Source organism: Eulemur rufifrons, chromosome 15, assembly GCF_041146395.1.
Source record: "Eulemur rufifrons isolate Redbay chromosome 15, OSU_ERuf_1, whole genome shotgun sequence".
Lineage (NCBI taxonomy): Eukaryota > Metazoa > Chordata > Mammalia > Primates > Lemuridae > Eulemur > Eulemur rufifrons.
Genome location: NC_090997.1, coordinates 76,031,455 through 76,059,038, shown reverse-complemented (window position 1 = coordinate 76,059,038; position 27,584 = coordinate 76,031,455). Strand labels below are relative to the sequence as shown.

The window sequence follows — 27,584 nt, the reverse complement described above, 5'->3', positions numbered from 1 at the left end:
TTTGTGACAACCCCAAAAGGGGGCTAAGCTCTCATATTCCAAATTGAGTCAGATACAAAGTTTCAAACTTAACCCCCATATAACCTCAAAAAATTTAAAATAAATGGTTTATCACAGAAATACTGAAAATAAATCACCCTTGAATACTTTTAGATTTTCCCCATTGTACCACAAATCACATCAAGAAACCCAAACAAAATAATCACTGAAATGTTTGAGTTCTGCTGCTGAAATCCAGAGCTGCAAGACAAGAAAAGGAGAGAGAGGGACGCAGATAGCCTGATATCTCTTTGCTTGGGCAGCACTGGGCTTCTGGAGGTGCTAAGCCATGCACGTTAATATCGTGAGTCCATAAAAATCAGCAGTAACACTAAAATAATAATAATAACATAAATAAAATAGGCTCTGGTTAGAGAGAGTGGATCCATTTACTGCTGCCCTGCTGAGGTACATTTGACCACCGAAGGCAGGAAAGCTATTAGCATCCTGAATTAATGGGTGTAGTGGTTTTCAAACAAGATATTTTCATGATGGACACAATGTAGACTCAGCAAAGTTTCTCCTTCAAGAAAAATATAGCTTCTATTTCAAAGAGCACTGATTAGGCTTAATACCATTAGGAAACCATCAAGGTTTTGTGTTGTTGTTACTGCTTTTAACTATCAGTTACTTTCTAAACCAAAAATTGTGGGTAGTTAACTTGAGCAACAGTCAAGGTTTAGGAATGCAGGAGCAAATCCAAGGTACAGACGAGCTTCAGATGTGGACAGGCCTTAACGAGTTTGGAATCTTTTTAGGTCGGCAGGTCTTCGCCTTTCCGATCATCACCATTACCATTATTACTTCCTTGTCTGCAATGTCAAAATAAAAATCCATTTCCCTCTTCACATCCCCCCTGGTAAAGCACTACATACTGCATAATTTTAGAAATCCTCAATGAGGTTTATTAGTGGCAAAGTAAATCAAGTATAATCAAAAGCCAAATTAAACAAATCCACCTAATGAATAAATTCTTAACCATTATTAACTGCTTATAGCATATCCAGCAGATATGTTTAAAAAGTCAACAATATTAATTCCTGTTGTAGATTATTTGTAAAAAATATAACTGTTTGAGTCGATCCCCATTAATACTTGAAAGTACAAATATAAATTAAATAAGGTTCAAAAAACTTTATAACACATATAACAAAATAGTTTATAAAACAAAGATAACTTTAAAAGAATTGCTCGATTTACTTTGTAGCATTTATTTTTTTATATAAAATATTTTAAAACAGTACATGTTTTCTGGATCACACATGAAAGTTAACATCCAGATGTCTTTTCTATCAAATACTTATTCTTTCTTCATTGTCAAAAATCTTAATTTTCATTCCTGGCTGGATTTTTCTTCCTTGGCAATTCTTTTTGTTACTCCACTGAAATATTTTTCACGGAAGGAATTATGACCTTGGTATGGCAGAAAATGATCACTCAGTAGATGTGAATACTGGTCCCGGTTCTGTTTGGTTGGAAGATACAAAATACAAAGATGTTAGAGTTGTTTCTTTAGTTAGCCTGCAGCCAAAGCATTCATTTACTCTAAGCAAAATCTCACCCTCTGGTACACATCTTTATTACTTGAATTAGAAATACACAATCATTTTTTTTGTTTGTTTGTCTCATATTGATTTTTGAATGTACTTTTTTTTTTATTTCAGCATATTACGGGGGTACAAATGTTCAAGTTATGTATATTGCCCTTGCCCCACCCAAGTCAGAGCTTCAAGCATGTCCATCCCCCAGATGCTGTGCACCGCACCCATTAGGTGTATATATACCCATCCCCTCCCCCGACATCTGCCCGATACCCAGTGAATATTATTAGTATATACGCACTTAAGTATTGATCAGTTAACAATTTGATGCTGAGTACATGTGGTGCTTGTTTTCCCATTCTTGGGATACTTCACTTAGTAGAATGGGTTCCAGCTCTATTCAGGATAATACAAGAGGTGCTAGATCACCATTGTTTTTTGTGGCTGAGTAGAACTCCATGGTATACATATACCACATTTTATTAATCCACTCATGTATTGATGGGCACTTGGGTTGTTTCCACATCTTTGCAATTGTGAATTGTGCTGCTATAAACATTGTAGTGCAGATTTTTTTTATAGAATGTCTTTTGTTCTTTTGGGTAGATGCCCAGTAATGGGATTGCTGGATCAAATGGTAGTTCTACCTGTATCTCTTTGAGGTATTTCCATATTGCTTTCCACAGAGTTTGGGTAGATGCCCAGTAATGGGATTGTTGGATCAAATGGTAGTTCTACCTGTATCTCTTTGAGGTATTTCCATATTGCTTTCCACAGAGGTTGTACTAGTTTCCAGTCCCACCAGCAGTGTATGAGTGTTGCTATCTCTCCGCATCCACGCCAACATTTATTGTTTTGAGACTTTTTGATAAAGGCCATTCTCACTGGGGATAAGTGATATCTCATTGTGGTTTTGATTTGCATTTTCCTGATAATTAGAGATGTTGAGCATTTTTTCATATGTTTGTCAGCCATTAGACTATCTTCTTTTGAAAAGTTTCTGTTCATGTCCTTTGCCCACTTTTTGATAGGGTTGTTTGATTTTTTTCTTGCTGATTTTCACTTTACATCCACATCATGCTTGGATATCCAAAGTGCTTTCACTTACTTTACTTCATTTGATCCTCACAACAACCCTCTCTGCAGAGAGGACAAAAAACTTTTTGTAGTTCGAGAGAACAAAGAGAATTGTTCCAGGTAGCATAGTTAGGACTATAGCTTTCTTCTGATTCTTAGTTCAGCACACACTGAAATCATCTGTAGCTATGGATAAGAATTATCAAACGAGGAACCTTCTACTCAAGAAAAAGTTGTAACCCAACAAATGATTGCATTTGTATGATATCAAACACGCACAAAAAACTGTTTGGGGGTCTACCCATATTCAGTTAATGAAATAAACAATTCCTGACAACTTTAAATAATCATAGTAGATTAATCATGTAGATGAGTATAAAGGCTAAATAAGAGATTTCTATACTTTCATACTTCACAGACAACTAAGGACTAGTGCTCAGGTTGATATACTTAATGGAAATATCAGTCTGAGTTCGAATGTCAAACATATTTTGACCTAGGAAATTGAGGTTCTTGGCAGGTAACACTGACATCAGCATCTCATCTAATTTCACTAACCATTCCAAATTGTGAAAAAATCTAATTTGAACTAAAAATCTCACTTCCCATGTACTCTTGTAAATTCATATTCAATTACACATGGACTCATGTGATTTTTTTTTTTTTTGGAGACAGGGTCTTGCTCTGTCACCTAGGCTGGAGTACAGTGGAGGGATCGTAGCTCTCTGCTACATCAAACTCCTGGGCTAAAAGTGATCCTCTTGCCTCAGGCTCCTGAGTAGCTAGGACTACAGGCATACGCCATAACACCCAGTTAATTTTTGTAGAGATTATTTTTTCTAGAGATAGGGTCTCCCTGTTGCCCAGGCTAGTCTTGAATTCCTGGCCTCAAGAGATCCTCCTGCCTCAGCCTTCCAAAGAATGTGATTTTGAGAATAGACATGAAGACTCAATCAGAAAACATGAACCCTAATTTTTATATTGATTTCAGTATTAAAATGGTAGCTAAAAATAAAATAAAAATATATCTAGAAGATAATCATCTTCAAAATATTTTGTATTTTTGCTTATTCCTAGGTGAAATAAGTATCTTCATTCTTTCTCATATTTAACATTATCAAAAATCTAGTTTTAGCCAAAATAATGTCAGCAGCTCATTTGTTTATTCAGAAACTATTTTTGTCACACATATTTTTAAAAAATCACACAAAAAAACCCAAATAATTAAAAATTATTAAACATGCCCAGATTTCCTGATTTATCAAAAATAAGTAGGTGGCTACTTAAATTTTATGGCACTATGTATATTACAGTTCCAAATTCCTGCAAGCACATGAAAACATATCAATGGTTACTAACTTCAGACAATACACAATCCCCAAAAGATAAATTTTATAGAGTCAATCCACAGATATACAACTAAAGATATCAAATGAAAGGCAATATTTACTGGATACTTATTACAGACCAAAAATAATAGTAAATGCTTTATATGCACTGTTTAATAAAACTCACTGGCTGTGAGAGATAACTACACTATTATCCCCATTTTACAGATGAGGAATTATTTAAGAGTACAGGTCCAGGATAACACACCTGGTCAGTGGCACAGCCAGAATTTGAGAGCACAGATCTGTCCAACTCCAGAAACTGCACTCTTAATGACAAGGTAATGAGGTTTTCTCCAGAAGAGCTAACTTTTTCCCCAGCTCCAGAAGCAGGAGGAGCTCTGAGAATAAACAGGTGATGGACTAAGGCTTCGACGACTGAGTGGCCCATCAAGAAAGGAACAGAACTAGATATGGAGAATTATTAATATAGTTCTATTAACTGGGAGGATATATTCCAATGACACAAAATTGTCATGTCAAGGGGATGCTGAGGGATATCAAAATCCTAGGACTGGCTGGCCACGGTGGCTCACGCCTATAATCCTAGCACTTTGGGAGGCCAAAGCAGGAGGATCACTTGAGGCCAGGAGTTCAAGATCAGCCTGAGCAACATAACGAGACCTTGTCTTTAGAAAAATTAGCCGGGCATGGTGGCACATGCCTGTAGTCCCAGCTACTGGGGAGGCTGACGCAGGAGGATCACTTGAGCCCAGGAGTTTCAGGCTGCAGTGAGCTACGATGACGCCACTGCACTCTAGCCCAGGCAACACAGCGAGACCCTGTCTCAAAACAAACAAACAAACAAAAAAAACCAAGAAAACCCTAGGCGTACAGCTGACTTCACAGGGGGAGTCAAATTTGGTCCACATCTCAGGACTATACCAGGAAAACAGCAACAGAGAACAACATTCCAGCATTTAAACTCGACTTCTTCATTTCTGCTTTCATCAAGTCTGACTAAAGTCACTGGAAAAGAAGGAACATGCCATTATCTACTCCTCCAGGTATTCTAAATTCTGTCCTTATGTCAATTAAGGTCCCTAGAAAGTTTGTCTACTTCCCGAGCTACATTAATTCTGGCAGAAATGTTTTTCCTTGGTTCCAGTAAATATTTTAAAGCTGTGTCCAAATGCTGTCATCTCTGCTGCTGCCATACTTCTCCTCACAGTTCATGGCATCGTTCTCCACCCGGTCATCAAAACCAGAAACCCGGGTCAAATCCTTCTTCCTCCTTTTCTCACATTTGCCTCTTCTCGCAGTTCTAAAATCTTAGCCTCTGTATCCTAAATCTATTTCTCTTCACCCCCTAACTCTAGTACTTTAATCTAGGCCTTCCTCATCGCTCTTCTTTTTTCCCTAAATGGCCAGTTGCCTTACGTTCAGAGGTTCCTTCTCCAGTCTGTTCTCCATACTGAAACCAAACTCAGTTCATTAAAATGCAAACTTAATATGCTAGCCCCTTGGCTAAAATCTAAATGAGTTTAAATTTTCCCCAAATCTCAGACTTTTCCCTTAACATTTGGGAGTTAGATTCAATTACATATCAGTTTGCTGAATGACATCTCACTTTCCTCTCCTGTACAAGAGAAATCAGAACACAGTCAGGCAATAAAGTCCTTCCCTGGCCTGCCCTCCTGTTCTCTACTCTTCCCATGGCCCCTCTAGGCCAGATCACTCCCCCTCAGAAGGCACTGTGGATGACTTCACGGACTATCCTAGAGCTGCAGTAGTGAGGAGGATGAGGTAGGAGAGAAATGTGTGATTCCAGCACACTGCCTCAGGCCTAGCTGCTAGTGTGCCTGGCTGACCCAAGCTGCTATTACGCAGCTCACAAGAGGGAGGTGTATGTATGGGTCTGGTGCTGGACTGCCCCCTTCCTACAAAATCAATTGTCTTCTGACTGTGAAACAGAACATTTATAACAGAAATTCTGGAAAACCCAGAAGCTCCAAATCCCTTGTGCAGCCAGAGATCCACCAAGAGCCAGTCTATCACCCTGCAGCACAAGTCCTGTTTCACGGTAAACCAGACACTCCAGGGACTGTGGCTACTAGTTTCACATAAGTGAAAAAGCCATAGTTCATAAAATGTTCCTCAGAAACTTTTGGTATATCTATGGTCTAACACATATCATCACATACAATCATATACATAAATATCACATACCTACGAACAAGACACATTTAAAAAATACACAGTCCATATGACTATACTACACACAGCATTCAGAATTTACGATGTCTTAATGCTGAAGAAAATGGCAAACTTAAATTTTTGTTTTCTCTTTTCTCTCTCCCTCTCTTTCATCCTATCTTTAGTTTAGTTTGCCAGGGCCTACACTTGAGATGTTGATATTCAACTCTACATATTTTTCATCACCTTTTCATGGCTCTTCTCTATTCACATTCCCAGCCCATCTCAACCAGGAATATCTGCAGTGTTTTTTTTTTCCAACTCAGTATCTCAAAGGCCAAAGTGTTTTGTTTTGTTTTGTTTTGAACTCAGTATCTAAAGGCCAAAGTGTTTATTTAAAAGGAGAAGAGTATCCTTAAGCAACACAATCTTTGATCTCACTCACTCAAGTTTGCCCCAGTGTTTGAGTCTTGGTTTCTCTAACATTTCCAAGTCTGTCTACCACTATCCATCATGATACCATCTATGTATCATAAAACCTGAGTTCTGCCAATTTTTAGTAAGCAAGAAATACTTGATGGAAAATAAAAATACACAAAGAGTTAGGACATGCCAAGAGAGAATACTATGGTGATAAAAGATTACAGACCACCTTTCTCAAATTTAACTATTGGTAGTAATTAAGGAGATATACATAAAATATTATACTAAGACTGCTGATTATATTAATAACACCATTTTTTATAACCAGAAGTTAAGAATTTCTGTAGGAAAATTTGTGCTAGCCATAAATGGCTACATAAGGGAAATATACAGCTTTCAGACCTATCATTTATCCTTACAAGACAATCAGCAATTGTAAATTTTACAAGAAATAAAGTGTAATTCAAGAAAGAAATTAATATATATTTGCTACCAACTATATGTTTTACATAAGTTATTTAATTTTCTGCATCTTTTCACTGCAGATTATTATCTAAATTTTGCAGATAGGGAAACAGAGGCTAAAAGAGTTTAAATAAGCTACCAATGTCACACAGCTAGTAATAGCATTGCCAGAATCGTAGCCTAAATCAGACTTCAAAGCTCATGCTTTTTCCATTATGCGTCTTTTTTTTTTTTTAAGTAGAAATTACATCAAAACAATAGCTAAAGAGTTAATTTCCCACATGGTGGATTAGTGGGTCATTCAAATGGAGTTTGACATTTAGAGGACATTCCTCACTGAACAGCAACGTTATGGTAGCACATATTTCAGATCTAAACTTTTACACAGAACCCCTTTAACCACTGTCCCACCCAACCAATTTCCTGTCCTATCAGTACTGCTAATTCTAAACATAAACCACTCGAGGAATTTTAACACACTTGCCAAAGAAACCAAAGGAAGGCTTACAAATTGGTAGTTTACTTTTATGTGTACACTACCCTCTGCTGGCTGGAACAGACAAATCCTTCTTTATAGTATTTCCTGATGGGGATTGAAAGAGTTTACAGCAGAGTAGACCATACATCTCGCAGGCGCTGTTGCTCTAGCTATTTGTGAGTCCTAACTGTTGTAAACATCTAGAGTCACACAGCTCCAACATGACCAGGATGGCCTTTTCTGCAAGGAACTTCAGCATTTATTCATACCATTTCATTTTTAAAGAATGAAATAGAAACACACAAATACATATTCACCTCAGTGATTCTAAAGTTCATCATTACCATATGTGTTCACCTAAAATTATAAATTACTCTCTGGAACAACAAAGAAAAAAGTACACGAACTTACCTTATTCAAGTTAATCTTTAATTATTTTTACAACTAACTGTACATCAAAAATACAGTATTAAATAGAACAAAAAAGACTAAAAGAAGAGCACTTCAGTCACTTATAATTTAATAAATTTTAATCTAAAGAGGAATTAATGCTCAAGCAAAGAAAAAAACTGTATAGCTGCATGTTCTGTAGTAACATTTGAAACTGCCATTTTAAATGGAACTAATGATACTCTGGATTGTGCTGTGAGATTACATATATTAAAAAATGTTCCTTAAACTGAGCAGCATAAACAGCTCAAACTTTAACAGAACTAAAGATTATTCATTGAGACCTCCACTTAAGTAAAACCATCCTAATTATTGCCTTTTTCCAGAAATGTGTTATTCTCTTTTATTACTTCCTCCTTAAATAAAGGGAAGGTGTTATGATTTACCACAGTATTTCAATTTGGCTGCTTTTTTGGTTTGCTTCTCATGAGAAATGAGGCCTCGGGATCATAGGATTAAAATGTGTCTGTCCACTGATTTTTGAAGAGTAATGTCAGGGTAATGATAAAATTCATTGTATTTCCAAACAGAAGACTTTGGGCTGGCAATGACTATCTGTTCCTACTCATCCTTCAATGGATGATTTAAATACTGTTGAATATGGCTATTTTTATTCTAGAAAGGCCCAAAGTAATCACAGAGAAGTGACTATTCTTTCCATAAGTATTTATTGAGTGGTGAGCGAAAGATTCAAAGTCTGCGAATTCAGACTGCCATACAGAGCTTGTATGGCAATGGGAAAGACAGACATTAAACAATATACACCCAAACATATAAACTGAGATTAAACACTGGTAAGAAAAGGGTACCATAAGAATATAAGGAGAAACCTATTTAGAGGGGGCGAAGGGAGAAAACAGGAAAGGCTTGCCTAAGGAAGTGACATTTATCTGAAACCTAAAGGATGAATTAAACTTACTCATAAAAAGAGAGGGGAAGAAAACATTCCAAGGACAGGAAACACAATGTGAGAAGACCCTGAGACTAGAAAGAGGTAAGTCCATTCTGGGACGTGAAAGACCAGTTAAGGCTTGGCAAACGAAAGGTGACACAAAATGAAATTGGAGACAGGCGAGGAGTAGATCAGGTTGGCCTGGAGGTTTTATGAAGGATTCTGAATTTTATCCTAAACTCCACAGAAAGTCATTGATAAGAGCTAAGCAGGGGAGTTTCATTATCTATTTACATTCTGAAAGCCACTCTGGCCACTGTGTAGGAAATGGAATGGAGGAAGAAACTACAGAAGCAGGGAGACTATTGCAGTAGTCAGGAAAGTGACACTGCACCGTGGTCCTTGGAGCAAGGGCAGGGAATAAAAATATATGCAAGAAAACTATCATCCACTCAGTTGTTCCAAGGCAGATTTCTGAAAAGTCATCCTTAACTCCTATCTCCCTCACCCCAGTTATCCAGGTCACCCAGTCCTGCCATGTCTACCTCCCCCAAAACTCTCAAGCCCATCATGCCCTCTACAATCTCCACTTCCACTTTTCTTGGTTTACAGCCTCATCACCCTTGCATGATCATGCCAGGAGCCTCCTCACTGGTATCACAGATATCTTTCCACAACTCAAATTCACCTACATATTGAGGCTAGGGTGAAAGTCATAGAACATGAACTTCTGCCACTCTCCTCACTGACATTCCTCATGGATTTGCCTTCTCCAATACAATAAACTTAAAACTCTTGGGTACATAAGGCCCTTCATCACTGGGCATCCCTTTGTTTAGTTTTCCAGGTCATCTCCAGCTGTTCTTCCCACAAATACTTAGTATCCCAGTCATGGTGGAATGCCTAGAGCTCCCTGCGTGTACCACAGCCCCTCTCATGCCTCTGTACCTTGCTTCAAATGTTGGCTTCCCAACCAAATTACTCACCTCTCTTGCCTAAAGCACCATCTACTCTGGTTGGTGCTTTCCTCTCACAGATCACTACAGAACACATTATGCTATTAATAGAATGGTTTGGGTGACTATATTACTCTTGATGTACAAGTTCTCTATGGATAAGCACAAAGCATTATTAATCTGTTCAGCCTTAACACCTGAAACAAATGGTCCCATAAACATGATGAGTGATGACAACCATGCCTTTCTCCTCAGGGAACAGGTAATCAAGTCAGGGAAAGAAAGTATATAAAAGTAGGAAAAGTTCACAAATGTAAAAATTTTTAAATAACAGCTTTCTTTCCTATTTCTCATAGCACTTTTTCTAAAATTTCACCTGTCCACAAATTCGTACATTAATATTGGTTTATTCATTCTCAACAAAAACTTACATCCTTCTTTACAAAGAAAACAGCAGTCATCAGATCTGAATTTCCTCAACTCCCTGCCCCCCACCCCGCCCCGTGCCCGTCCTTTACTACAAATGGCTCCTACTTGCCTAATTCTAAAGCCTCATTTTTTCATATCACTCCCTATACACATTCCGGCCAAAGCCAGAAATCTCTCTCATACTGTCCCTTTACTGCTACGAGTTAATTTTATAGAATCCTTGAAACTTCAGCAAATACCTAAGGATGATCACTGATTTATAAAATTACTGTTCTTTAAAAACAAGGATCTCCCCTTTCTAGGAGATGAAGTTGCAGAGCCCTATAGTCATTCAGCAGAAAACCAAATGGCTTCTATTTTAATTGTAGGTCAGGTTGAATCTGTCCTTTTAGTCACTGACAGTTCCTGATAATGAGATAATGATTTCTTCTACCTCACTAGTATTAACCTTAAGTCATTTATATTCTCAAAGTGACAGTAGTTTATACGAAACAGCAGTTTCATTGCAAACACTTGAGTACAAATGGCTTATGAAACTTACTCTGTGATAAGTGGAAAAACAATGATGTTGTCACTATAGTGAAAGCCGCAAAACTGGTGTTGTTCATCTAATTTTATCAGGAAAGATTTTAGGATTCACGAAACAGATTAAAGCTATGATATACATTGTTAAATAAGGTGCAAGGAAGAAGGCAAAGAGATGGAAGAGAAAAATGGGGTAGATTTACTTCCTTGTAATCAGCAGAGAGTGAAATGAAATGTAAATGACAGTGCTGAATATAATGGGCCTCAGTTCAGCTTCAGGGTAATTACCCATGTCCGGCTTTTGTTTAAAAATCTTGCTCTCCTTATCAAAGCTTCCCACTGTTCTACATCTGGTACTGGACAGTAGCTATAGAAACCACTTGTGCTAAAGTTATACAACTATAAACAGCACTAGGCCATTCCTAAACCAAGGACAAGCAGGTCACAAGTCTGGCATCCAATACTATTAAGAGAAACCTCTAGCATTATTCTTAAGGGGGGAACAAGGTACCAGTGAAAATCTTCATCCGTAAGTTAGGTATTTACATATAATCTATACTTTTAAAAAATTTTATTATTGTGCAAGATATTAAGTTACCTAAAGTCATGACAGTATTTTAATATATTAAAATTTTCATATCTAGAGTTCTGAAAATGAGTGGTAATTAATGATTGAACTTTGACATCTGGCACTCAGCACATAATTTCTGTCTAATTATAAAAAAAGCATTATAGATATTCGTGCTTATCATGATGACATAGAAGTATTAGCACTTTCTATATGCCATCTACTAAAATCTATAACTTTATAAAATTCAAAACTTAATCTCAAATATTAAAAGAATACAAAGTCTATGCACTGGATAAAAATTTAATGACAACTTATTAGTTACTGCATTTAATATTTAATTAAAACTAAGAAGAATCTTGCTTACCTTCTTAAGTATTATTGCGAAGGATGAGTAATAGACCAAAACACGTACTCTCTCACTTTAATTTGGGAACTATTCCTCTCCTAGTGACTTTTTAACATCTTCATAATCCATTAAAAGAAACATTAATAAAAATGTATATGCATTTATATAAATATCAAAAACAGGCAAAATGATTTGGCTTAGGGATGAATACAGTAGTGGTAATATTACAAAGGAAATCAAGAAAATGATTACCATAAAAGTCAGAATAGTGACCATAAGCACACCTTCAGGGGAAGTGCTTATGGTCAGAAATGGTCTCAAAAGGAAGGGTGCTTCTGGGGTGCTACATTTCTCTATAATCTTGACCTTGGTGGTGGTACATGGATATTCACTTTATAGTTATTCATTAAACTGTACATTTATGTTTTGGGTAAAAAAAAATACATGTTAAAATCTTTAGGTTGAATTCTTGGAGGGTCATGGAGTGGGAAGAGCATATAAATTCATGTTTACATTTTAAAAACATCAGAAAGACAATTCTAAGTTAAATAACCATATGATAAATAAAGAAAAATACAAAAAAAAAATGAGAAAAATCTGTTGCTCATACAAGAATTATAAAAGAAGTTCCACATGATTATACTGACTCCACATAGAAACTTTACATTTCCCTAAACCATTCATACTTTGGAATCCTTGAATCATACTTATATTTTGTAATTGACCTATGCCTAAGATTCTCTGGCACTAGGAATTTAAAGACTGCTTTACTATAAAAGTTTAAAAACATGAGCAGAAGACACATGCTCTCTCTGCCTTCAGAGAACTGCTTGTTCCTGTAAATAAAATAGTCGTATCTAAACAGCAACATAAGTTTCAAGATCCAGATATCTTAAATGATTGCCTTCCTGGAGCTGTTGGGGAATAGACTTTTGCTTTTTCTTGGTTTACCAGAAACAATAACTTAAAACAGTTATGATATCATCAATTTAAAAAATCCACTTTGTTTGGCAAAATCATTTAGTTGCAGACATGTAAAAGAAAAAGTCAAATGATGATCCTCCAAGATTTAAATTCAAGAAAAAATACCATCAACAGCAAAAGCAAATTCATTTGGAACTAACTAGATCACATGAACCTGAAAACTGAATTCAAGCAGCATGACATGTAGAATCATCAGGCTCCTGTCTATTTCTATGAGCCTTTTTCAAATACATGAAGTTAAAACCTAACTTATAGATAATACAAATTTGTTTCCTTCTGACTTGCTATGCAAAGTAATTTTTAAAAGGTCTTCTTTCTCTTTCTCACTTTCTCTCTCTTTCTCACACACACACACCTCCACACACACTTTGATGGTAATAAATATTGGATTGTAGTAAGACCTAGACTGAATTTATGTACAATTAGCATGTTCTTATTTAGTGTCACCCTACCTTATTTTTCTCAGCAATACATTACATATCATCTATATCCTACCATTTACATGTTTTAAATACTTCATACTTAATCTCTAATCTTTCATAGTTCTAATCAAAAGGGAAATATCCCCAGTCCTGGCAACAGACAGGCAAAAAAATCAGATAATACATCAGAAGGAAAAGTCAATCAGAAGGGACTACCTTTAATTCAAATAGCTGTCAAAGAAAAACACAACTAACAACATTAATCCTGAGAAAGGATAACGCATAATGGAAATAGGCATCAGTATTATGTCAGCAAAACATGACAGTTTATGATTAGCAACACTAATATTTTAATATGTAAACCACTTCTCATAAAGCCCAATTTTTCCACTTCAAGACATGCATAAGTCATTTTCTCAAGTGGGAACTCAGTGTCTATTCTCTCCCTTACTCATTTAAAAAATACTGTTATAGTGTTGATGGTTAGTCTGTCCTTCACAGCTTCAAAATCTTTCAGTCCTTTAGTCAAAACCCTCACTTTTGGCCACACTCCATTCTGATTAATGCATTCATCAGCTTCATGTTACTGGACCCTTTCATTCAATCCAAAATAAAAAATTACATAAACTTTCATCACCTCCCACTGTGACCTTCTAATATTTCTTCTTTTAAATCATCTGAACTATACTGGGTAGCTATAAAAAATGACAACTAATTTACAAAATATTATAACTTTAGTCTAAATTAATAGCCATTGAATATCTAAAATTAAACTTACCTATACTTCAGTACTTCTCAAACCACTAGGAGTATAAGGTAGCGGGTCAGGTAAACAAGCCACAAAATAAAGAAGGCACATTATGGCCCATTTAATGCAATGGTGATTTAAAATAATTTTTTATAGTTAATCAAGTATCTATTATGGAGTAGACTATAAAAGTTGCATGAAGTTTTAAAAAAGATTTCAAGGTAATTTTGAAAAGAGCTACTTAGGGTACTCTTTCATTTGTCCATATACACTCTGGTAGAAAAGGTTGAAAGAGTATTGTTTTAGGGGACTTTCATTGAAGACACAACTATTATATTCTTATCTGTCCTGGACAACTCTGGGGATCAGCATTTTTATCCCATAAATTTTCTATGAGAAAAATGTTTTGTAGAAGTAACCACTGTGACCACAACCATATACAGCAGCATCAACTACATGTTATGTCAAGAGACAAAATGAGTTCTAGGAAAACAAACCACACTCTACCATGGCCGCATGAGCAACACTTGCTGAACAAAATAGGACAAGGAAATACTATCTTTAAAAGAAGCTAGTAATATGCTACTCAGGAATATTTACCTTTTAATCTTGGCACACTCTAAAGATAGAAATTTATTTTGGTAGAGAGACAACATGATGGAGAAAGGACACAGAATTTCAAGTACAAGGTGGAGTTTTGATCTCAACTCTGTCACTTACTATTTAAGCCTAGGCCACCTCCTCGTCTCTAAAATGGGGAAAGCGTTAATAATAAGGTCAAATAAATAGGAACATTTTGTAAACAATAAAGCATTTTAAAATTTTATGTATCATTTACTTAGCTTTCAGAATATAGCAACAAGGAATAATGCAAAAAACCTAGCTCTTCTTACCAGGTATCTTCGCAATTTTAACATGGTTATCAAGAATTTTCTTCTTTACTATTTATGCACAATAAGCAAGTCTAAAAGCTGTGGCCAATAATGCAAGAATACAAAATTTTATAAAACATCCATATTCTGCAGACAATTTTTGTTACAACTTATGTTTACATTCTAAAAGGAGAGAGAGAGAGCACTTTATAACAACATACCAAGTGGGCCAAAAGTTATGCTGAAGTTAAACCTAACAAGTGACAAATCAAAAATGAAGAGACACAGTATACAAAAGTGTAAAAATCTAAAATTAATAGTCTTGCATTGCCAAAATCAACAATGCTGAACAAGCCAGAGAATAATTTGTTAGACGCGTGTGAGAACTGTTTGACAATTTTATGTCATCACTTGCATTATAAAGGACTGGGATCTTCCTGCAATTATATACACTCCTCTCCATACAAACAAAAGGTATAAATGAAGTAATTAATTAAAAACCAAACATGATTAATTTAACATGACAAAGTATTTTCAGTTATAGTAAATGTCATACTAGTTAAAATTCACTAATTAAACTTGATCTTATAAAATGAAGACCATTTCAAAAAATTATTTGAGCATCAGGCTTTTCCTTGTTTTTTAAAATCAATTTGAAAAGGACAGAGGTAAAATGATAAAAGGAAACTAGACAAAAATTAACACTGCCTTTATAGGTTTAAAAATACCAAAGGTGAATTCCCTTGTTTATCATTTTAATACAGGACAAAAATTCTCAAAAGCCTATTTTTTACTTGAGTTGCAAATAAATTTGCTTAGAGAAATATTATACATCAGAAAAAAATACTGGCCTTTTTAAACAAATAAAACTCAGAGGAAAGCACCTATGAAATTTAGTCCACAATGGGCCTTAATTTTTTCATTTTTCCATTAAAATAGAATGCCTGATTTATTATGAGGCTTGATTAATTTTAGAGTCTTTTCTCCACCTCTTCCTCCTAATTCTTTGGAATACTATTTATGTAGGCCACACAATAAAGAATGCTAATGACATTTACTCTATATCATGACTTAAAATTACAAACTCTACAGGGAAATATTTCTGTGTTTTACATGTAATACATGTGTACCTGGCATATAAATGTTAGTTACTATTATTACTTACTCATATGATTCCATTAAATGCTATGATTTCTAAGAGCTGCAACAGTACTATCTGAATTATCAAATGCCTCACTTTCCTCAAAATATTAAAGATAGACATATACAGGAGAAGTGATGAAGAGAGGAGGGGGAAAAAAACATACTCTAACATACAACAGAAGCCTTTTATTTAACATGATAGATATTGGTAATGGTTACTGTTATGGGCTGACTTATGACTTATGTTATGTCCCACCCTAAAATTCATATGTTGAGGGCTTAACCCTCAATGTGACTGCGTTTGGAGATAGGGCCTTTAAAGAGGTAATTATAGTTAAATGAGGTCTAAGGGTACAGATAAATCCAATAAGATTGGTGTCCTTATAAAAAGAGGAAGAGACACCAAAAAGTGCAGATACACAGAGGAAAGGCCATGTGAAAACGAGAAAGCAGAAGATGCCTGCAAGTCAGAAAGAGAGGTCTCACCAGAAACCAACCCTACTGACACTTTGATCTTGAACTTCTAGTCTCCAGATCTACAAGAAAATAAATTTCTGTTATATTTAAGCCACCCAGACTGTGGCATTCTGTTATGGCAGCCTGAGTAGACTAATATGGTTACTTAATTGAAAAAGCCAGTAAGAGCAGGAAAAAATTAAAATGCTTAAACTTATTTTAACTTAAAAAACTATATATTCATTTGACAATCTTTTGATGTAGAATGAAGACCTATAAAGATTTCCAGTTTTGGCACTTACAAAGAAATCTGGGTACAAAAAACCAGATTAAAATTAACTTTTTTCCAACTCACTTGTTATTCAAGACTCTATTTTAGCAACTCACTTTATTCTTTCTAAAGCGGTCAACTTAGTTTTTACAGAAATGACAACTTTAGTCTTAGACTCATATTTCACTGGTCTAACTAGTATTTAACTAGATTATAAAATTACCATAACAAATATAACTGGCATACACAGCTCTGAGAACAGCATAACTGATTCTTGGTAAACAGACAATTCAGCTTAGGTACAGAATTACTCTATGTAGATACAGCAGAGACCAAGTAACTTGCCAGCTAAAAGTATTCAGCGTATTATAGGCATCAGACAGTGTGTTATAGAGCAGGAATGGCCAGCACGGTTTCATCAAGAGAGTTTGAAATAGATGTTAGATAAGAGGGCTTCTATGTACCACATGAATGTTGGTTATTCAAAATTGTCACTTTGGAAGGTTGTCATTGTGTCTAACAATTTAGAAACCACTTGTGGAATTTCTGAATATGCAACGTTTTAAATGTTTAATGGTAAATCATCATCCTTGGAACAGGATTTAATTTCCAAAAACAAAACAACTTTCATTTAGTGACCTGTCTAGTACAAAATGTGAGCAGCAAAGTCTAATAATATCATTTGAAGAAAAGTGTTACTATAAAGCAAAATAACTGTTCAAATGAACATATTCCTTTAAAAGTAAATCTAAAAGATAAGTTTCAAGAAAATGCTGAATAATTATGAAAGAAATAGAATGATACAAAGATGCCATTCCAAGGATATCAGACATTTGAATATAAGTCTCTAGTACTATTGCTTTAAAAATGACTACCATACATTCTCATTTTAATTATATCACATATACCTATACATCTGTGTGTGTATGTATACGTATACCTCCATATACATATATAGTAGACACCAGTCAACTAATATATACGTAAAGGTTAGCTTCCTGAAATGCCCTGATAGTGAAGCCTGATTACTGAGGACAGTTTATGTCACACTGAAAATTCTGAATATTATTCAGTAATAAAAATGAGTCACTAGAAAATTTTGCCTAAGGCAATTATAACACAATGAATGCAGTGTTTAGGAAGATTCATTCAACAGATAAAACTAGAGGTGTGAAGGAGAGAGATCATTGAGGAGGCTGTCAGCATAAACCAGGTGTATGGTAATACAGGTCTAAATTAGAGACAGCAAATGGAAATAAAAATAAAGAACAAAAACAAGACTGATTTAAAATAATATATGCAAAAGGCACTGAACAAATACTAGTTTTCATTACTGTGAAAGAATCTATAAGGTGTAAATTAGATGAAAACAAGTCAAATCCAGACCAAAGGTGGGTATGACAAAACCTTCAGATATCACCACCTTTCTTTTGCTTGTCCTAAAGATCCAAGGCAAGGATGGGGCTTGTTCAAGTTTCCAGTGAACTTGGGAGAGCTTTAGTTGTCAATCCAGAAAAGTACAGCTCAAAGAACATTTTGTAGATTTAATTAAGCTCCACTATGAGGCGTTATTCATAATCAATTCTGATCTTGACATGAAATAACAGATGTTTTGTTCTTTCCTCTCAAGCTTAAATGAAATGTGTGTGTGTGTGTCTGTGTGTGTATAAGAGAGAAAGAGAGAGAGAACACATGTTGGGCCCTAACAGATGGGGGAAATTTACTTTCTCCCTAATATAAAGCAACATACTCTCTTCTTTATAGTCTGAAATTATGTACTATTTGATTTCTACTTCTGGAGAAAAATGGTAAGTAGGAGATTGCTAATTAGACAATAGTTGTTTAACTAAGAGTACTGTTTTATAACTGAGTTAGCAACAAGTATGTCAAATAAAGTCTGGGAAGTTAGGGTCCACTTCTATTTCTACTCTTCTACCTAACTTCTATGTCCAACTCCTACCCTCCAACCCCAACCAAATGCCACAAACCTCTTCAACTTCTGCCTCTTCTTGAATTCATTTGTAATTTTTTAAAAATCAAAGACTAACATTTCCAAACTCCGTCACTGGAAAACTATTTAGAAAAATACACTTTGGATTCTTTCAGAATTTATCTAAAAATACTAGGGAAATTTACCTCAAATTTCTTCACCTTTTCCATTGTGATCAAGCGCCTTGATGTGTGACTGGAAAGCTTCTGCTCACAGTTGCTAATGAGTTCCAGGCAAGGGTGCCAGGGCACCATCTCTTCAGTGTACCTGAGGAGAGAACAGCTGACTGTTACGAACACTTACGTGTGCTGCCCACACAGAATCATCATGGGGCCATCTGGTGTGGGGCGGGACATCCTCCACTATATGCTGTACCATTTTTTTTTTCCATATATGCTAACTGTTCATATACTTTATAAACAATCTACCTGTACTTTAACAAAGTATTTTAATTTTACCACATCTAAATGTGCAGCTTAATTTTTTACCTGTAGAATGAGAGGGAAGGGAGAGGTAGAGGGAGGGAAGGAGGGAGGGGAAAAGAGAGAGAGAAATAATACAAGTGTGTTTTATTGAAGAATGCCAAACATTTAAACCACAAAAATACAGATACTTCCACCCCACAGAATCCCACAAGAGTAGATAAGACAGACAGAAATATACTCTACAACACCCCTTGACATTTATGAGGGACAGATTCATCTGCAGATTTTTATAAATTCTCAAAGTATAAAGTCCACTATAGCATATACTTTCCCCTATAAGATGAAGTGCCCTTGCAAAATTTTAATGACATCTTGAGACCACTATTAAGTTTGCAAATACAAGACTAAAGTTATTTGTAAAATCGTTCAACTAAACTACATCTAAAGTAAACACTACAGATTACATCAGTCCTTTGGTCATACTGACCAGGAAATAAAACTGAAGCTATGACAATGAGTGGTAGAGACTGCTGCTGTACAGCACATGGAGATGAGGACACTAGAAAGCAGGACAGGTAGGTACAGTAGTTCAGAACCTAGCATCTGACAGGTTGTTGACATCAATCTTGGTAGAAGAAACAGGTGACAGATTTGGGGGAAAGAGCTATGGAACAGAATCTGGAAGAACAGCAGAGGACGGGGGTCACTAGGTATAGGTACCTTTAAAAATGCTGTGATTGCCAGTTTTTATTTTCCCTTTGCAAATCTTTATGCCTTTTTGGGAAGTCTGCATACATTTATTATATGGGCATCTTAAGCCTCTGGTCCAAAATGGGAAAGGTGCTGATTAGTTCTTCATGTAAAGGACCATGATTTTAGATAGCTGTTCTAATGCATCAACATTGTCTTCACCATCACTCTTCTACTGACAGTTCTAGGTCCCTCTGACCTTGGATGAGCTCCCCGTCATTACCTCAACCACATTCTCAAAACCTTCATCACCCACTTACCAAGCAACATTCATAATGCACTTCACTTTATTATCAGTGGAAGGAATTTTCTTGAAGTCATGCTCTGCCTCCTTCCTTAGAGCTGTCCAACAAGTAATGACCACTTCAGATTTCACCTCGTCTAATAATTCTTTAATGTTCACTATATAGCCAGAAACATTATATTTCTTATAACATTAGTTAACATCAGATTTGGAATCTTCATGCAAAGCATTTATGATATGAAGGAACTCATTCTACACCAAGGTTGAGACAAAAATAAAAAGGGGTAACAGAGAGAGGATATACTCTTGACCTTAAGCTTGCAAACAGCAGGATGTATGGTTGTCTGAAACAATGTTTGTCAAACTTAGTAATGTACCCTTTTTTTAAAGAAAAAAAAAACTTTTATTTTCTGGTAGATTGACTTAAAGTATTATTCTTAAAATGTCATTTAAATACGTACAAACATATATTAGAAATTTCTTATTCTTATATCCTAATATAACTATAAAACCCAAAACAAATTTATAAATCAAATCCAAAAGTACAAAACCAATACAATTTTTTTTTTTTTTTGAGACAGAGTCTCGCTCTGTTGCCCAGGCTAGAGTGAGTGCCATGGCGTCAGCCTAGCTCACAGCAAGCTCAAACTCCTGGGCTTAAGTGATCCTACTGCCTCAGCCTCCCGAGTAGCTAGGACTACAGGCAATGTGCCACCATGCCCGGCCAATTTTTTCTTTATATATTTTTAGTTGGCCAGATAATTTCTTTCTATTTTTAGTAGACACAAGGTCTCGCTATTGCTCAGGCTGGTCTCGAACTCCTGACCTTGAGTGATCCACCTACCTCGGCCTCCCAGAGTGCTAGGATTATAGGCATGAGCCACCGTGCCAGGCCACCAATACAATTTTAATTAACATCTGTGACATGAATGATGCTAAACTACTGAAATTAAATTGCTGTGTTTGGCTTAACAGCAGAAAAACATATTTACATGTTTTATGTTATCTTTTCAACTCAATCTTTGATTTTAAGCATAAAGGAACATCTTATCAGTAATCATTATCATTAACAAACTTATTTTTAACCACTAATCTATTATATTAGCAAGCCAATCAATTTAACAGTATTCTCCCAAAATACTATACTAAAAAAAAGATAGCAGTTAAAAAATTATTCACTGTATATATACCAATATATTTCATACCAGTGGACTGTCTGCAAACTGTTAAGTAGAAGATATAAATCTGTACTTTGCCTGAACTATAATGGTGATATAGAATCCTATCTTAATTTCCTGTTTTCATTACTATCTCTCTACAATCCAAGTTGTCTATCATAAAACTAAATGAGCCAGAGTAGGCAAATCCAGAGAGATAGCAAAGTGATCGCCAGAGGCAGGAGGGGTGGTGATTGCTAATCTTTATGGGGTACTTTTGGGGGATGATGAAAACATCCTGGAATTAGATAGTGGTGATGGTTGCACAACTCTGTGGATACACTAAAAACCATGGAGTTGTATAATTTAAAAAGGGTGAATTTGAATTTCAAGGTATACAAATTATCTCTCAATTTGTTCCAAAAAAGCAAAAACAGTTGTGTGTATAGGCCCCTAGGTTTTTCATGAATCAATTTTTAAAGTCACTCATTTTTTCTGTGTGTCTTCATGTCTCAAGCACTTTCCAAATGTCACTAGAATTTCATCTTCCATACAAGAAACAGATTTTACATTGATTTGAACACTTACTGAAAACAGCTTAAGGAATCACGTTTTCCTGTTTCTTAGATAAAAGATGAAAAACATGTTCTCTTTACTGATCTGAGCCACCACCAAGTTCATTTTACTACAGTTAAAATTTATCCCCAAATCCTACTTTGGGTCACATTATTAGGTATCTTTGTCATCTTTTTAAAAAAATTTAATTGACAAATTATAATTATATATATTTATGGTGTATAATGTGATGTTTTGATATAGGTAAGTCATCACCTTTATCATTAACACTAGCAGTTGGATTTCTATTAAAGGTCATCGTTCACAAAGAAACACAGTTCCTAAGCACTTCAAGAGTTATCTATGTGTGTGTAATGAAATTAGATAACAAGCCTATATGGATATCTGGAACCTGGGCAAACAGTTACATTTACTCAGTAGCTTAGCAACTCCTATGAAATCAAACACACATGTGTTGGATTTATGCCCTGTCCATATGAATATAACACAGATCTTCAGGGTCGTTTGCAAGGAGTCAAAATTGTGACTAGTAAACCCACAAATGCCAACAGTCTACAGTAATCGTATGTGGTAAGTCTCTATGAGTGGTAACAACAAACCACTATGAGAGCACAGAGGAAGAACTGATTAATTCTGCTGAGAAGGGTCTGAGAAAGTGTCAGAGAAGTGGTGACAATTACGCCAGACCTTGAAAGATGACTACAGTTTCACCAGATGAGGAAAGAAGAACGGGCATCGCAAGCAATGGGGAAAAAATAAACAAAGGTGAAAAGATAAAGTACACAGAGTATCTTGATGCTGACAAAAAACCTGATATACTAGAGTGGAAACAGTCTAGACTAGAAGAAAAACAGCAGAAGTCTGTGAGTAGCAGTTTCGTCACTGCAATTTAAATTATCAGTGAGAAAGTCCTTTTTTAATCAACAGCTCTAACAATTTTTCACATATCACTAAGCTTCTAGGCAGTATTTTGTTTTTATTATATCTTAAACTTTTCAATAGGTCCTGAGTTTAAATAATACCTGAACTTGGTTATAATGTGTAATTCTTATTTTTAAACTTGAATCATACAATAGGATTTGGCTGTGTAAATAAAATTCAGTAGTAGATCTGAAAGCCTACATTCACTACACTGAAAACACAGAAGTCTTAAAATTAAACTGTCCTAAGGCACAATTTTACATTGAATTCCTTTTTAATTCCTGGTCCAACAAAAAGCTACATTTTCAATAAAACATAATTCTAAACTGTTTAATTCAGAAGCAAGAACATTATTTCAAACTTTTACAGATGGCTTTAGTCTTAAATTCATCTTGATACTTATTATTTTAAAAAGACTAAAGATATTGAATAATATATACTACAAAAGTGGAAATAGTTCATTTCTCTAGCATAAACTCAAGACAGACTAAGTTCACTAATAAGTTAACAATTAATAAGAATTAGTAATTCATTAAGAAGATCACTAGGCTTAAGGAGAGGAGAAGACACAACCGAGGTCTAGTAATGAATATCAGAGGATGTGAAAATAACTCTCTCCAAGGATAAATAGGTCAGGGACGTAAATGCCACAGTAGTCTTTCCATGTGTGTTAACCACATACCTGTAAGAAATCTATTCCTCAAGAAAACATCTAAGACAAAAAAAACAATTGATAAAATGTGTCTCCCTTTTCTACTTCTAAAACATCCCTTTTGTTATTTGTATTTGGAAATTTCTCCTTGTCCAAAATTAGTAAAATAGAGAAGTTACTGAAGAAATATCCAGTGGCTATTTCATAAAGTCTTTAGAAATGTGTTTAAAGTACCTATAATTTTACTTTTTAAAAAGGAATCATAAAAGAACTCCAAAAATAATTCTTAACCACATATAATTTCAGTTGTAATTAAATAATAAGCTACAAAGTAGTGAACAGTCAGATATGTTAGAAGGTAAGGAAGTGCACAACAACTAATGAGCATATTTCAAAAGCACAGAAGAGCCAGCTCAAAGAGATTCCCACTAGTCAAATCTGGGGCAATTTTAGCAACAAAATAAATAATGATAGTAATAAATTACAGCCCAATGGATAATAAAAGAATCCATGACTCCATACCACTATAAATAAATAAATGAATAAATAAATGGAGGAGAAAGGAAAGCTCTTCCTTACAGAATGCCAGCTTACAAATGCAGAAGGAGTGATGGAACGGAAAATTCATCATTTGGCAACCACTAGAGTAGTGGTTACCAACAATGGAGTCATCAATGTGAGTAGTAGTTTGATGAAAAACACAGTATCAGTGTAATCTTGGAATATCTCCCCATAAAATACAAATCAAAGAGGAAAATAGTGATTTGGAGTGGAAAAACCTGACAGAGAACAACATGACCAGATGATCAAGGTTAACATCACCAGTAGAGGTCACTTTGAGTGCCCCACGATGTACTGCATGAAAATCATTTTTGCAGTATTCTTACCAAAAAAGCATTAGTTCAGTCTGGTCATAGGGGAAATATCAGCTAGACCCTGGTTGGGGGTCAGCCCTCAGAATATAAGCTACATACATACCCTCTAAAACTGTTGAGGACATAAAAGATAAGGAAAGACTGAGGAGTATTCCAGACTGGAGGAGACCAAAAGATAAGATAGATGAATGCACAACATTTTCCTGGATGGATTGCAATTGGTAAAATTTGAATGGGGTCCGTGATCTGGATGGCAATATTGTCACCAGTGCTGATTTCCAGACTTGGAGGGTTGATAGTGGTTAGACAGGAATGTTCTTTTTTCTGAGAAATACAATGGAGTATATAGGGGTAACGGTATCACACCTGCAGCTTCTCAATTGGTTTCAAAAAGATTAGTGATAATGGATATGTGTGGGGGGTGGGGGGACATAGGGGCATATATATATTAATATTTGGAATATCTGGATGAGCATAGAAATGGGAGGTTTTGTACTGTATTTGAAATTTTTCTGTAAGTTTGAAGTTATTTCAGGATAAATTTTTTAAATTTTTAGCCCTGTTACTTGAATTAAAACAAAAACTATATAGCTTGCTGCTGAAATTCCGTTTGTCTAAGGCAGGAACCATTTTTGCATAGAAATGAATAAATATGCTCTTCTCTAAAAGTGTTAATAAAATCCCACCTATCGTTTCGCATATCAGGTATACGAGATCTGGCAGGATGTTGAATTAAGTGAGCATAGCACTGGGAATAAGGAAACCAATTAGCTAGCTAGCTTTTAATTTTAGATTAGTCATTTCATTCCTTGGAATTAATTTTCCCCATTCTAAAATGAAGAGGTTAAATGAGATCATCACTGACAACAAAACAAACCCAGTGTTAAGGGATTTAGGCACCAATGTATATTGTCTTGTCAGTTGATAAATACATAACTAAAGTCAGGCCATGATAACTTCTAATACAACATTTGTAAAATAAATAACAAAACCAACATAGCTTCCAACTGCTAAGGAACCAACTATCATTGTGAAAAACAGACGAGGTATCACTGTTTTTTGTAGAATGCTTTTTGTATAATTATATATAATAAATAGGAATTAAAATAATTTTATAAAAAATATTTCTATGGCAGATTGAAGAAATAACCAAATTTTGAGCTTGGTATCATCTTTCAAATCTAAAAATCTCAAATTGTTCAAATCTTTTGTCTTTCACTATTGATGTACATAGCTCTGCTTATACTTAACAGTTATTAAATAATAAAACCCAAACCAGTAACATTGAACATAATCAGGGCTTTAAATATATGCATAGCTTTTATTTTATTTTATTTTTTTTTTGTTGAGACAGAGTCTCACTTTGTTGCCCAGGCTAGAGTGAGTGCCGTGGCGTCAGCTTAGCTCACAGCAACCTCAAACTCCTGGGCTTAAGCGATCCTACTGCCTCAGCCTCCCGAGTAGCTGGGACTACAGGCATGCGCCACTATGCCCGGCTAATTTTTTCTGTATAGATTTTTAGTTGTCCATATAATGTCTTTCTATTTTTAGTAGAGACGGGGTCTCGCTCTTGCTCAGGCTGGTCTCGAACTCCTGACCTCGAGCGATCCACCCGCCTCGGCCTCCCAGAGTGCTAGGATTACAGGCGTGAGCCACCACGCCCGGCCCATAGCTTTTATTTTGGTCTAAGTTTTTAAAAAAGATGTACTTCACTTAAGATAATTATAATAGCCAATATATACTAAAGCTAGGATTAGAAGGTAGTAGATCCATGAATCACTCAGCTAAGTTGCTGAAAATTACCTATGTTTGTAGACTGGCAAAATAGCTACTGAACAGCTGTGATAAACAGGCACTGAGCTAAGTCTGGGTTGGCAACAGGGGTTGGCAAACTTTTCCTGTAAAGGGGCAGAGAGTAAATATTATACACTTTTGGGGGCCATATACTGTATGTTTCTATCACATATTCTTTTATGTGTATGTCTGTGTGTTTTTTAACAACTCCTTAAAACTGTAAAAACCAGTCTTAGCTCAAGGGCCTTACGAAAACAGGCTGAGGACCATATTTGGCCCACAGGTTATGGTTTACCAACCTCTGACAGCAAATAAAAAAGTCAAAACAATTCAGTCAATAAGAGGAAGGAGATGATTTTATATACATATGAAGGTAAACAAAACTATCACACATTAAATACAATGATACCCTGAACACAATTAGAGATAAAAAAAGAAAATTCTGCTAGATATGTAAACATTGTAAGAAAAATGAAATTTAAAATAAAATTAAGATTACATACTCTGGTGTATACACTGGTAACCAATAGACTAGTCTTCCACCTAATACCAGGGTCTCAGCTGCAAAGTTTAACAGGTCGAAATACATATCACTCAGATGATAACTCAAGGAAACAGGAACATGGCTTTCTGGACTACACAAAGAAAGCAAAATTTCAAAATCAGTGAAAAATTTTAAGACTGTTTAAGTTAACTAAAGAAGCAACATGCTTCTCAAAGTTCTAGCGCACCATATTTTTAAATTTCACTTACCATTTTTCTATCCCCTTTGATATTTCCTTTTGTGAACCTGTTCTTCTTGTAGATTCTCTGATACCATATGGAGCTAGACAGAAAACACAGGTAACACAAATGGTCAAAAGTCACCAAATCACCAGTGAAGGGCAGATATATATCATGTGCCTTCAGATGTGACACCCTGAGAACACAACATCACCTATGTATTATTCCAACTGAGAATACAAAGCATAAAAAGTTGGGGGAGGGGCAAATGTCTTCAAATATGTCAATGTCAATGTTTGTACCCCCATAATATCCTGAATTTAAAAAACAAAGTCAATGTCATAAAAGACACGGAGAAGTCTATGGAAATGTTACAAACCAAAGGAGGCCTAAAAGATATCATTGCTAAATGCAGTATCTGACTCTAGAGTGGATGCTGTACCAGAGAGAAAATATATGCTATAAAAGATATTACTGAGTTAACTGACAAAACTGAATGACAAACTATAGACTAAAGTATTCTATGGATTTACTGAAACTGCTAATTGTACTTTGGCTCTCTAAGAAATTCCTAAGAATTTCTCTATTCTTAGGAAATACACACTGAAGTGTAAGGGTAAAAGGCCAACATGAATGCCACTTACTCTCAAGCTGATCAGAAGAAAAAATTACTTATTTTATATAAATAAAGATACAGAGTGGGAGAGCAAATAGTAAAGCAAACTGTTAATTTTTAAAAATCACCCAATTTTCATAAATTATATTCACACTGACATTGTAATGCCTTGGTAATTTTTCTTTTGTTAGATTTGAAATCATTTAAGTTACCAAAGAACTGAAGAGGGCTGAGATAGAAAGGCTCAAC

At 35.3% G+C, this 27,584-nt stretch overlaps 1 protein-coding gene across 2 annotated transcripts in view; it reads right to left on the bottom strand.

Moving 5' to 3' along the window:
• Positions 1 to 1,323: 1,323 nt before the first annotated feature.
• Positions 1,324 to 27,584, bottom strand: part of TRMT11 (tRNA methyltransferase 11 homolog) — a 49,840-nt gene continuing 23,579 nt past the window's right edge. For both annotated transcript variants that reach the window (XM_069488317.1, XM_069488318.1), the window contains exons 10-13: positions 26,750 to 26,822; positions 26,500 to 26,631; positions 18,749 to 18,869; positions 1,324 to 1,504 (exon numbers count right to left, since the gene is read on the bottom strand). In XM_069488317.1, coding sequence (XP_069344418.1) covers positions 1,373 to 1,504; positions 18,749 to 18,869; positions 26,500 to 26,631; positions 26,750 to 26,822 — 458 coding nt within the window. In that variant the 3' untranslated portion in view covers positions 1,324 to 1,372. The remainder of the gene's footprint in view (positions 1,505 to 18,748; positions 18,870 to 26,499; positions 26,632 to 26,749; positions 26,823 to 27,584) is intronic.